The sequence below is a fragment of the Zosterops lateralis genome, assembly GCF_965231275.1.
Source record: "Zosterops lateralis genome assembly, chromosome: 5".
Taxonomy (NCBI): domain Eukaryota; kingdom Metazoa; phylum Chordata; class Aves; order Passeriformes; family Zosteropidae; genus Zosterops; species Zosterops lateralis.
In genome coordinates this window covers 25,511,244-25,525,366 of record NC_139766.1, presented here as the reverse complement: position 1 = coordinate 25,525,366, position 14,123 = coordinate 25,511,244, and the positions used below count along the sequence as shown (strand labels likewise).

Here is a 14,123-nt window from a genome sequence, read left to right as displayed (position 1 = left end):
CATCTTCATGTACCTCATGGCCCACTTTCCAAATGAACTCTTCTCGTTTGCATTGAGGTACCAATGTAAACCACATACTCCTTGTACATTTGTGCCATTGGGGTCCACTGGGTTGAACTGTGTCTCTTCCTTGACAGGGAAAATAGGGCACAGACTGGAGAAGAGTTTGAATAGTGCGCACCTCCTGCACATGACTTTGGGGTTATCCGAGCTGGATTTAACATCCTAAACGAACTAGAGTGCACCTTGGTGTGCAAGTCCCCTGTAAGGCTCCTTGCCTTGTCTGTGGCATACCTGTGCCTCACAGGTACAGGTATGTACCCCTCTTCTCACAGGTCACCATGTTCCCTATCAAAGTCCCTATCACATCCTTGGCTGGCTCTGAGGATGTGCCTTGACAGATGGTAAAACTAGGCTCCTGAGAAATCCAGGTCCTAGTCTCTGTTTACTGGGAAATTGTCTGATACGTGAGGGAGAAGAAAAGTCAAAATTGTGCTCTTAGGGTGAAGAAGAGTTAGAGACTGTGGACTTACGCCTTGTAAAACAGGAAAGATCAAAATGTATTTATTTGCTGTTTGCTGGCTCATGTTGAAAATACTCAAGAGTCTAATGAAAGGCAATGACAATAGTAATAGACCAAGGAAATGTTTGTGGTTTGAAGTTATCTTTCTGTACCTAAGCACTTCAGCCTAGTTTCCATAGATTTGTCTACACTTCAATTTGTTTATCACTTCATCCTAACTTAAGTGGAGAGAAAGCGTAACATGCTAAATGTAAAGGAATTTCATCTTATATGCTGTAACACTTCCCCTGGATGCAAAGATAGGTTGCAGTCTTCTTTCTTCATCAGTTTTTCTCTACTTGAGATGATTTCCCTTGCTTAATTTTTAAATGCAGCTGAAGATGTGTGTTGGTAATCATTTTAATGAGTAATGTGAGTGAGCAGTTAAATCAATGTATTGGAGATGAAATCCTAATTAAAATAGTATTTAGTTATGAAAAGTGAGAATTTTATAATTTATTTTCTATTAAGATGTTGACTGTTTCACTGAAAGCAATTATTTTGTGGTTCAAATCATAATATAAAAGGTGCACTGAAGTCACATTTCTTCATCTTTCTGTTCTCCTCCTGTGGATATCCACCATCCTCAAGTTTAAAGGCCCCTTTTAAAAAGGCCAGTACCAAAATGTTTGCATTAGTTTTCTTTATTTTTGAGATGTTTTTACATATATTGTATCACTAGCCTAGAGAGCTGTATAAGATAGCTTTTTAAATTTATATTAAACGTTCAGGTAGGATTAACCATGATGATGTGTATTTAAAACCACATTTAAAACCACATTTCATTTTCTGAACTTCCCTAAGAAGAATGAAACTGTTTTCATTTTGGTTGCAGGTTTTAAGTACCATGCACGTGACTCTTTTTTATGTTTGTGCTTACTCAAATGCAAGTGTAAAAATGACATGTGTGTACTTTTTGAAATTATCTCTGCCAATAATGGGGAGATTGGACTAGATTATCTTTAGGGGTCCCTTCCAACCTAAAGCATTCTCTGATTCTATAGATCTAAGGTGTAGGGTGCACACAGGAAATGGTTTCGTAAATACACAATTAAGGTCTACATATGCAATTTCATCAAAATATTGTTATGTAAACCTACCCTTTTGAGGACATGACTACAGTGGTCCTTGAGCTCTTGCTGTTCTATATGGGTTTTTTTGGTGGAGGACAGAACACCATAATGATTTGTTCTTCTGTCTCCACATGCTGGATAACTTTGATCTCAGCAGGGTAAGTGCTCCTTACAGAACCACACAAGAGCCATTAACTTCCCTCAAGCACAGTGAATGAAGATGGGTCACCCAATAAGTCTAGGGTTTCAAAGCTCTTATGCACTCAAAATGGTATGCAGGCATCAATTCTCATATGTTTGTAGCTGTATCCAAGAGAAATACAGCAGATGTAAGATGTCAGCTATGTAAAATTACATATGAGTGTTTTTAAGTTCCTCTGTGGTCCTGAGCAATTGAATTGTGAAGAATCAAAATGTTCTTCAATACTCAGTGTGAAGCCTCCCAGGTAAAAATACAGTGATATTCGCTGTTTATGTATCAATCTGGCAGATTTTTTCCTCCTTCTTCTATTTGGACTTCAGCCTCAAGCATGAAAATTCTTTCCCATGTTCTTTTAGATGAATCAGGGATTGTAGGTACCTTGTGGTTGAATAGGTGGCTTCCAGACTGGAAATCAAGAACTTGTGCTAAGTGCCTTTGCTGCTTTTATAGTGCATGAGGTTAGGTGCATTGCTATGGACTACAAATAAATGATTGCACTTCTAAGAAATTAGGGAACTGGTGATCTAGCCTGGCTGTGTTTTAGAGGTCTTTTACATTAGATTATTCTATCTTGCACTCCTTAATTCTGAAGAGTAGAGAAAGTTTTCCAGGGAGCTTGGGCAGCATGTAGGTGCTGACCTGCTCAAATCAGTGTTCCTCCTGTTTGTGTATTTCTCTGCAGTTCTGAAAAAATTTCAGTTAATTTTGAATACATGTCTTCTCTGTATTTTCCACTACTAGGCAGCAGCAGAGGTGACAGTTGAGATGTGATCTTACATCTTGGTACTTACAATCTTTACCAAATTCAACGCATGAATCATTTTTCTTTTTCCATTTGCCAGCATATTATCACTTCCCATTTTATAATTGATATTCTACACTGTAATGATTTAACAATATATTCATTTGTTTTCTGTAGACTTCACCAGTCTGAAACTTTCATCTGCAAATTTTTGTATTTCTTCTCTTTGAAATCATTAGTGTAGTGAGTAATCAGTTAAATACAATAATCTCAAGAGCAGATTTGTATGAACTCAACTTTTTAACATGGAAAGTTAATTGCTGACCGTAGTCTCAAGCAGTTTCTGAAAGATGGCCTTACTTTCCTACTGACCCCAGAACTATGCAGATTCTTCATCAAATTCCTGATAGACTTAAAATGGTTTTAAAAGACAGTGAATTATGAAGCTCTATTCTTCTATTGATAGACTCATTAAATCGGACTGAAGAAGATAGAGACATGGTTTTCCTTTGCAGAAGCCATTCTGGTTTGTTCCTCCTTAGTAACAGTAGTGATGTGAATCCTACAGTTTTGCTTAACTTTGGTCAGTTTGATGTTTCTGAAATGATGCCTAGCAGGTCTGAAGTAACACAATTAACTCCTTTCTTCACCTTGTGGTTTTTTTTTTTTTAAAGATGGCTGTCCTACTTCTAGCATCAAAAGGTGTTTTTAACTGAGAATTTAAATACTGTTGTTAGGTTAGCTGTGCCATACCAAGCAGATGAGAAGTATTTGCAGACCTTAGTAACTAGCTCACTATCTTTTAGTGTATTTTCCTGTATCATTTCCTTCTTTTGACACCCAGCTAGGTGATTTCCCCAGCTTTTCTTTGATATTCCCTTTTCTATTTTGCAGTTTTCATTCATTGCTTATTTTCCTTAGGCATACAGACAATATGAGTTGATTTTTTTCCCTTCATGCTTTCTTCTGATGGTGAAGGATTTTTTTTTCTGTTCCCTGTTTGCTTTTCAAAACTTTTATATCTATTTCTCATCTAGTATTTTACTTTATCATTGAATAATTTCTTCTCTAGTTTTTAGAGTGATGGATTTCTATTGTTTACATGAAAGTACGGGAAAAATTCAGATTTGGGACTACCTGAAACCAGCTTGTCCAGATGTCATCCTTAGTTTTCTGTTATTTGAGAAATATCATTGAGGCTGCTTTTATTTTGATTTTTTAAAATAGTACTTCTATATGCCTTAGTGTTCTCAACCCTGAAATCAAGTGAAAAAATCCATTTTCTCAGTATTCATGCTACATATTGCTTTAGCTGCAATCTTCCACCTCTTTCACTGCTAGCAAGCTGGGTCTACACAGGAGTGAAATTCAGTTTTTAAATAGATGCTCTAAACTGCTCATGTAGAAAGAAGATGTCTTGGAATCTTGTAAGTAAGTTTAAACTTCTTATGTCAAATTTTTGCAGTAGTCACTTTAATTACATATCTTTTAGTGTCAGGGTGGAATTTTATAGACCGGTTAAGGGCTTTAATGATTCCATAAGCATCAGAATGCAAAGACATAAGCATTCATTGCATATTTTGCAAAATGCAGTCAATCTGACAGATAAATTTATAATAAACCTAAGGAGCATTTTCAGGGCAGAAGGACTTCCCAGAGAAAAAGGGACTTGAGGTGGGCTGTGCTCATTATCTTGCTGAGGGGGACAGCAATCCTGCTTCTTGGAGCAGAGTGCCACCAGCTGCAGCAGAGGAGCTGCTTCTGCACTTCCTCTGTAATAAATGCATATGCTCTCCTCTGAGCTCATGCCTTTGCCATCATGCTGGGACGCTGCCGGCTGTGTTAATCCACCAGCTACGAGACCTCAGGTCATGCAATAATATGTGCCTTTACCGTCTGCCAGTACCCCCAGGACTGGCTATTAATTTTCAAGTCGTTGAATTTTCATTTAATGTACTGTAGCTCTCTGAAGCGTGGTGAGTTTCTTTAACCATTAAAGCAGTAAGCTGTACATATAAAACAATAACCAGATGATGATGATGTGTAAAGAAGACAAAACACTGCCTTTCATCGGAATAACCACTGGATGGGGGATTATTTACATTTCTGTACAGTGACAACTTGACTCGAAGGATGATGATGATAATGATGATGATGATGATGATGATGATGATGATGATGATGATGATGATGATGATGATGACGACTGTAGAACGGTTTGGTACTTCCACCGAGAACTCGGTGCACAGGTTACCCCGTTAGTGCCCTGTAGAGAGCAGTGAACAAGGGCATGGTCGGGGCCAGGGACTGGGGTGACAGTCTGAAGGCGAGAGAAGCCCGCGTTATCCAAGCGCTGGTCCCGCCGGGACGTGCCCACCCGCGCCCACGGCCGGGCAAAGAGGCTGCGAGCGCGGAGCTTTCCCTGCCCCGGCTGCGGGCTGTGTGTGTGCGGCATTGCCGGGGGACATGTCCGGATACTTTCCTGCCTACGCCTCCCGAGAGGGACCAGGAGGAGGGAGCAGCCGAGAGGAGATTAGAAGGCAAATAGAAGAAAAAACCCGTACCCTCGCGTTTTGCATGCCCTGGCGCATTTCACAGCGCAGCCCGGCGGATGTGCCGCCCCCTGCCCGTCCCCCCCGGCGCTCCGCGGCCGCGCAGAGCCGCCCGCGGCCGCCGAGCCCGCGCCGCTTCGCATCTCGGGGCGCGCAACGCCCGCGGCCGCCCTTGCGCCTCCAGCACGGCTGTGGGGACTGCGGCTGGAGGGCTGTGCTCCCTCCCTCTCCTGGGGACGAGCCAGGGGATGGCGGCTGCCCCATTCCCCGCGGCCAGGGCCGCTCCCCCCCAAATCTCCATGGTGCCGGAGGCAGAGACGCGCAGTCCCCGCGGTGTCCGTGCGCATCCCCCGGCGCTCCTGCCCCCGGCTGCGGGTCCCCGCTCCGCAGGGCGGACCGCCTGCCTCGCGGAGAGTCGCCCTCTGAGTAGCTTCAAAAATATAAATATTTAAATGTACATGTGTGGCTTTAAACGTCTATTTAGCATTTTATACATTTTGCCTATTTATATTTACATGTCTATATGTAAGGTCTATATCATTTCCCTCTCTGGAGAAAAATACCAAATCAATGCCACCCTTTCTCCCAGGCATGTTTCCCTTCTAGTAAAGGAGGCTCCACCTCTGCTAGGGATTGATTCGTCCAGCAGTTTTTAGGATAATTTATGAAGCAACCTGATGAGCCTATTGGGCGACTTGCTCGGTCCTCGCAGAGTGGGTTTCTACCTGTTTGGGTGTTTTATTTTATTTTTTATCCCGTTCTCCTCCCCTCCCTCTCCCTGCCGTGAGCCGGGGGGCGGTGGGATTGCTAGGGTCGCTATTTGCCAGCCTCTCCGGAGACAACTCGGGCAAGGGAGAGCCCCTTCACGCTCATGGATGCCTGGGGGAGCCCCGCGCCCCGCTGGATCGGCCGCGGCGGGGCCCGGCTGCTGCTGCTGCTGCTCACCGTGCGCCTGGGGAGCGGGTGAGTACGGCCCGACCGCACCGCCCCCAGCGCCCCCGCCACCGGCCAGCGGCGCCCCAGGCTCGGCCCCGGGGCTCCGGGCGGGGCAGGGCAGGGGAAGGGCCGGGGCAGGGCCGGGGCCGGGGCAGGGGCAGGGGCAGGGGAGGCGGCGTGTCGCGCCGCCAAACTTCAACCAAAAAAGGTGTCGGCGCTGCCGCTGTGGCTCCCGCGGGCGGCTGCGGCGGGAGCCGGCACTGGCAAAGTAAAACTTCAGCCGCATCCCGCTTGTTCGCTGGGCGGGTCGGTGAGTCCAGGCTCGGCTGGGTGCCGGGGAAAGTCCCCCCGCGCCGAGGGCGGCCCGGGGCATGGAGGTCCCCGCCCGTGGCCGCGGGAGAGGGGCCGGAGCGCGGCCGGCGCTGCTGTGCGGGGCGCCCATCGCGGGGGGCGGGGGGGGGGGAGCCGAGCGGGGCCTCCCGCACTGAAGCCGCTCCTGCCCCCGCCGCTGCAGCCCCGGCACCGGCATCGGATGGAGCGGGGCAGCCGCCCAAGTCCCACAAGTTGGAAACGTGCTTTTTAAGGGAGACTTAGAAAATTGAACTGGAGACCTCTGAAGAAACAACAGTTTGGTACAGCTGTGTATACATGTGCTATTGGTACCCATAACAACGAAAAGAAATGTCAGAATTCAACTCCATTAATAATGCAGAGCTAATGTGAACCATTCCACAGGTTACTCTCATCAAAATAACAAAGCAGCACTTTAGGTATAAATAAAGGGCATTTGACTGCTGCTTAGTCTGTGTTTCTTTTAAATGAAAGATGAAGTTATCATTCTAGAGGATATAAAAATGTATAGTGTAAAGGCTGACAAAAAAAAAAAAAAAGGGAAAAAATCTATTAAACATTTTTTAAAATCTCATACTCTAGTTTCCTTCTCCACAGTGAATGATGATTTATCAGTCTGTGTGAGGTATGTTCATCTCATCACATCTCTCATGTTCACAAGGCTGTTGTGTTATCCTGGTAGAAACACCACTGATTATACTTATCTTAATCTGTGTCTTTTAAAACTTTGATAAATTATGAAAATATTTTTCAAAGGCATTGATGAAAATGATACTAGTGCAGCTGTGCATCTTCAGAATGTTTCTTAATGATCATAGTGTACCTCAGGTGTGAAACAAATTATCAAGTGGTTTGATAGAGAAGAATATGCATGCTAATTTATCAGTTCAAAGACTTAGTTTCAAAGGAGGAGAACTAGCCAAAAATAATTTATTTTGCTTTGCTTGTCATACTGTGGTTGGGATTATAAAACCAGGTGTAGATTGTTATGTATGCATCTCATTAACATTACCATTTGTAAATAAGTTGATAAGAAGTGACAAAAAAAGGTAACTTACATGCGTTGTTTTGTTCTGTGTTCCAGGACATCTCAGATAAAAGGGAACCTTTGGTATGAATATCCATGTATCTGAATCAACTATTTTCAGCCTTGACTTTTTTTTCAGAGGCTACATGGAAAAATGGTGTTTGAAAGATTCCCCCCCTTCTTTTTTTTTTTTTTTTTTTTTTTTTTTTTTTTTTTTTTTTTTTTTTTAGTGACCTCAAATGGATATGTATTGCAGATCATGATCCTCTGGTATGTAGTGCATTGCAATTCATGGGTGTTTACAGGGAGCTCAGGAGCTCTGGTGCTCTTTAACAATCTGCCACACTGTAGGATGGAAATACTGTTTTTCTGCTTCTTCTGCTTCTTTGCATGCCTCTCTATAGTTTCAGCCCAAGATTTTCCTTGAATCTCAAACTAAAGCACAGGAGTAACACTTTTTCTCAAGAATAGACCAGGCTGCACCAAAAACTCCGCCAGTTTTTCTAAAACTATCTTGTAGGAGCCAGTCTGCCTTTTCAACACATACTTTTAAGAGGATGCAAATTGCATAATTTTTAGTATTCATGTGTACTTTGTGCTGAGTATGAGTGAAGTTGCTTCAGCTGTAACAAATAGAGGTAAAGCCTAAGCAAGGGCACTAGAAGTTGAGCCCAGCCAAGAGCTTATTCTTTTGAGACTGCCCCAAAAGCTGTTCCATGACATTACACCAAATTTCCCACACCAATGTGTAGGAACTCTTTCCCATAAAACAGTTGTTTGCCCCCAGTTCTTCACCTTCAGCACTAACAGATTAGTATGGCAAATGCACTTGATTTAATTTCATGGGTCAGTATTTTGAAGGACTACTTTTGTCGATAGCAGATACCTCTTTTGTATCAGAAATTGGACTGTGAACCTTGCTACAAGATGTGTGCAGGGAAAGAGTACTTACCCAGCAGTCACTGCAGTCCTAAATGTTCAGCAAACCCATTATTCTTGTTGAATTCACATAAACAGATAATTGATAGGCAGAGCATAAAAACTGACAATATAATTAATGTTATTTTCTTAGTTCCAACCATAGAGGTGCACTGTAACTGTAACATTTCTTCTAATTTATAATTCTTTAAATGGTATGTGCTGGTCAGCATGCCTAAATGTATATTGTAAGCTTAACTTAATTTTGGCCATATCTTCCCTTTTGTTTTACAAAAATGATGTTTTAAAAGCAATTATAAATGCTCTATTGAGATGCAACTGTCAGCAGGTACAAATGTCAGCTAATATTTTCTTTTCAAAGCATCTGTTAGGAAAATATATAATACAGCCTACATCTTTTCTCATATAAATTCCTGGATCAGAGTTAAGCCTGTCATAACAGTGTTAATTTCTTAGGACTTGATAATAGTGATTTACTGTTTCATTTGAACATCTGTGATGTTTATTCATTATTATCCTTACTCTTGTGTGCTTTGTTCATGATGTGACAACAAAGAACTTGTTATTCAGCAGTCCCAGTGGCTTAAAATACAGTTTATCTTATTGAAAGTTTGTTAATATTTTCTTTTATTGGTGTAAAGTTTAAAGTGACATAAATATTGAGAAATACTTATATTCTTTGCACATAATCTTCTTACAGTGGCTTCAAGGAAACCTTCGAACTATGTCAATCTGTTAAATAAAAAAAGAGTCTCAGCAAATTGAAATGAGTTTTCATTTACTTTTAACTTTCTGTTTCTTAAATATGCCTGATGTAAAAAAAAAGCACCTTTGCTACAAATTCAAGCCTTTTTGAGCTGGACAGAGAAGGTTACAGGTGAGCACTTGTTGAGCTTGTGCAGCTTTTTTCTGAATACATAAATCTGTCTACAGCATAGATTACAATGGGATCAGGGGAATAGGTGTTTTTTCTTTGAAGCTCTAGAAGAATTGCATTGTATCTAGAAGAATCTGGGTCCAACAGAACACCTAGTAGGTAAGACCACTTAAATGAACTAGGTATATGCACTGTTTGAAAGTGAGTTGCTTTGGTTTGGGCTATCATATATATAAACTAAAAGAGTCGTGTGTGTTGAATTCACAGAAAGCCAAAAGTGATCATTTCAAATCCCATTTTTGTAGCACCATTTATGATAGAAGAGAGTAGCACTTTTTGAATTACCTGCATAACTCTTTCTTGCTCTGCATCCTAAATTGATCATGTGCATAAGTAAAATAATGATATCTTAACTTATTTGGTAAGGACCAGCAGAGACAAGTACTAATTATAAATGACTGTAACACACTGACAGGAACCTTTCCAAGGCTGGTTGATGACAATGGCACTAACTTTTATTTCTTAACAATTTCTCTGAATAGTAATAATTTGTACAGAGTAATTCAGATGCAATTGTATTAATCTGAGGATGACTCGGAAGTCCTGATTTTGCATTTTTACACATGCAAACATTCTTTAAGACTGAAAATAGTGTGGTGAGTTTAGTGACCTACAGGCCTATGTAAAAATTGATTTTATATATATATATATATATATAAACCTAAAATGTTGAATCATGGAGCAACACTGATCTAACTGAGGTAACTGAAGAGACTAGGAAGGTCATCAGGAGTTCATCAGAACAGAAATTATTTCAAAGAAGAGGACAATTTCAGATATGGATATGATGGAAATAGTTTCTAAAATATGCTTTAATTGGGGTTTTTCCAATCAGTAGGATCTATTGAGATAATATGGTCTTCTATCAGAATATATAAGAGGCTAAAAAAACAAAAACTGGAGAATTTACCCTGGCTTCTCTATCAGTTTCGCTCCTTCAGTTTAACTGTTGCCTTGCATACGGACTTGATGAGGAGGAATCTGATGAAATATTATACAGTATTTCTATTCTGAGGTTTTTCTGGGTTCCAGCCAGTGGATCTTCTGTTCCCAGTGTAACCTGCTGCACCTGGCTCAGCCCATGTCCCTCTCTTTGTGGGGAAATCCAGGTCTTCTTTGACAGGACCAAAGGTTGCAGCTGCTCTTCAGGAACAGAGTGTGGTCTACATCCATCTGCTCTCCAACAAGAAAATCATCATTGAAGCTCTTCCTTGTTCTGATTGCCTCTGCCAAGTTTTGCCCTGACAAGAACTCAGAGCATCTCAAGTGGACCCTGAAAATTCTTATAGAAATCAGCATTTTGGTCAGAAAACATCCTGTTTCTCTTTCCAGCCTAGTCTTTTATGTTGTAGAAACCTCCTCACCTCTGGGCAACAGGAAGCTCCACTGCGGTTAAATTCCAAGCAGTTGTTGCAGGATGAATGATTTAGTCCAAAATTAAAGTTCTATACAAATGTGTCACAATTGGAGACTCTCTATGCAAGAGTGGAAATTTCTACTGAATTGGATTTACCCATGCTACAGTCATAGGAACTAATCTTTGAAGCACATCCCTGGTATATGTAGTTTAAGAGACAGCTTGGTAGACGCTTACATTTTCCTCTCACATATGTTAAGTGAGATACCAATGTTTCCTCTGAAAATATTAAATTTTTCGCTTAACCTCTTTTAATCTCTTTCCATTTTTTTTTGTCTTAAGTAGAGGCACCTACAGAATATTGCTTCACTACTACTTCATACTGCACAGATACTCTCTCACAGGGTTAGCTCCAATAACTGTTCAGGTGTAATTCATGTTCTTTTTGCTTTCTGCCTTTGTTGTCAAATCCTTTTCTGTGTCTCTATATTCATGTCTGGTAAGGTGTGAATGGCTAATTCTGTGTTTCTAAATTTATATGCAGCAATTTTTGTTTGTTTTCAGGAAGACAGACAGATATAGTGGATGGGAAAAATCTGAGGTAGAATGAGATACATCCCCTTTGATGTATCCCCTTAAATTATTTGATGTCTCAGATTATTAGTCCTTTCCTTTAATATGGTTTTCTTCTTGTTTAAGGCAGTATATCATGAGGGATTAAGTATAATTAGAAGTAATGTAGTAGTATTGTCCAGTTTTTCTTTCTGAATAAAGTTCAGCTGGATAGAATCTCTCTTAGTAAAAAATTTGTAGCATCAAGTGTCCATTTTTAGGTGGTAAACTGTCAATGTAAGTAATGATTTTTTTTTTTAAATTTAATTGTCAAATGTTAAATTTTCGTGAGAGAATAAGTTATGTAGATTTTTTTTTAAATGAAGCGTCCTCAGTGTTTTCTCTGGAGGAGAACAGTTCTGGATATCATCACCACACAGCCATTGAGTACGTATTGGGTTGTGCCAGACCTGCTGCAGGTGGCCAATGGACCTGTACCTTGGGTTCTCGCTTTGCCAGTAAGAGCCATCCAGCTGGTGGCCTGTGGGTTGTGTCCAGCAGGGGACAACTGACTACCATAAATTTTAGTCAACATCTAACAAGTGGTTAGATTAGGTTACATTAGGTAATTCTCCTGATTTAAAGATATATTTTATAGGTTGTGACATGTAATACACAAAAAGTGACATTGGAGAAGACATAATTTTGTGCATAGGAACAGCAAGCTTTTGATTACATGATTTAGGCTTTTCCATTAGTCATTGCAGAGTATATTCACCTTTCTATACAATTATTCATTAACTTAATTGAACTTTGGATTAGTCCCTAATTGCCTAATTTTACACTAAAATTTGATTATATTTATATAATAAATATATAATATATAATATATATATAATAAATATTTATATATAATATTGATTATAATTCTGTTGGGGACATGTTGTCATTGCCTAGTTGTTGTTGTGTGGCTATTTCTGGATTTCAAGCCAGATTTACTTATATGCTGCAATTACAGTGTGCAATTCATCCAAGTCTCTGGTTCTGTTGCTGCTTCAGTCCATGCATATTTCTTTGGCTCTTGTGGGAGGAGGATGGTACACTTGCCCACATATGTACCACAACTTGGAAATAAGTTTGGTTTTCTGAAGGGTTGTAGTCGATTTCTTGTCACCTGAAGATTTTGCAGGAAATATATGACAAATTGTATTAGAACAAATGTTCAAATGGATATGTTGAACTACCATCAGCTTAAATGATTGAAAATGCCTTATAAAGTATTGCTCATTTCATATATCCTGTGAGATGCTGGTGATATTTTAAGGTAGAAAATTGACTTTTCAATTTGGTGAATTTTATAGTTAGTGTGAGATGGCATTTAATTAGGTTAACTGCTTTTTATTGAGGTTATGGTTCTCAGCATTCATTTATCAAAGGTCTGTTTTAAGTCTAGTTTCACTATGGAAAGTGTATCTGGGATCAAAGCACTTAGCCCATCAACAGGGTATCTGTTCATTTTGAACTTGATGGCAATTAACCTTTCATCAAGTCAAGTGTAGATGGTGTGTGAATGATGTGCTGATGCACGTGTATTTATGTGTGCCCCTTTTTGTGTCTCTGTGTGATGATCGGTCTGAAACTCCCAGGAGATCTGGTAGTGCCATGGTTAGTACATGTTTCAGATATCCAGAGAAGTTATCAACACTGTGTCCTTCTTTAGCAGTTTGGGGATATTTTGACCTTTGTTTAATACCCGTTGTCCCTTTTCAGTTATCCACTTAGGTTCTATAATTTGCTTTAGGTTATCCTCTTACCTTGTGTTCAAGTCTTCATTGATTCCCTGCTGTTTGTCTAGATGAACAGTGGACTATGGCGGTTCACATTTTAATTATTTGATTGCATGGTATGGCCAAAACCTACAAAGAAAGTAAAACTTACCAACTGAGAAAATAAGATTGCACCTCAAGTCCTGTGTTCAGTTCTGGGCCCTTCATTACGAGAAAACATCGAGGTGTTGGAGTGTGTCCAAAGAAGGCCAGTGGAGCTGGTGAAAGGTCTAGAGGTTAAGTTCTGTGAGGAGTGACTGAAGGAGCTGGGCTAGTTTAGCCTGGTGAAAAGGAGGCTCAGGAGGGCCCTTATCATACTCTACAACTTCCTGAAAGGAGGTCCTAAAGGTGGAGGACAACCTCTTCTCTCAGGCAACTAGAGACTGGACAAGAGGAAATGGCACCAAACTGTGCCAAGAGAGGTTCAGGTTGGACATCAGGGTGAATTTGTTCCCATAAAGGATTGTTAAGCATTGGAGGGGCTGCTGCAGGAGATGGTAGAGTCCCTATCCCTGGAGGTGTTCAAGAAACAACTCTGTGGCACGTAGTGCCATGGTCTAGTTGACAAGGTGGTGGTCAGTCCCAAGGTTGGACTTGATGATCTCAGAGGTCTTTTCCAAACTGAACGATTCCATGATTCTGTGAAAAGGCATCATACAACATGTTCTTCAAGGTGGTAATCAGAAGATGAAATAATTGCTGCAGGGAAAGAGAAGTGAGATGGTCTACAAAACTGAGTATTTTTGTCATCACATGTGGAGGTAAGGAAATGGTCGAAGTAAGATTACTATACTAATCAAGGCGAATATGTTGGAGAATCCAGCAGTTCTGAAGTGGTGCAGACAATTACCTATGCTTGGCTAGACAGATGTGAGAAAAATTGTCAATTGATTTCTGGACTGCAGCTTGATAGGAGCACAGGCAGCAGTTATACTGGTCTGACCACATCAGTATTTGAATTAACTTTCAAGGAGAGAAGATAAACTTCATATTATGTGAGAAGACTGACAGATAAAGAATATCTGAGATGCTTTGAGTCTTTATGATAATTTTGTGAGATCTGTAAA

General features: G+C 40.7%; 1 protein-coding gene across 1 annotated transcript in view; it reads left to right on the top strand.

The window, feature by feature from the left end:
- Positions 1 to 6,002: 6,002 nt before the first annotated feature.
- The window catches only part of GABRG1 (gamma-aminobutyric acid type A receptor subunit gamma1), a gene marked incomplete at both ends in the record, with an annotated part of 53,346 nt that continues 45,225 nt past the window's right edge, over positions 6,003 to 14,123 (top strand). Inside the window, one exon of the mRNA XM_083860797.1 lies at positions 6,003 to 6,094. Coding sequence (XP_083716923.1) covers positions 6,003 to 6,094 — 92 coding nt within the window. The remainder of the gene's footprint in view (positions 6,095 to 14,123) is intronic.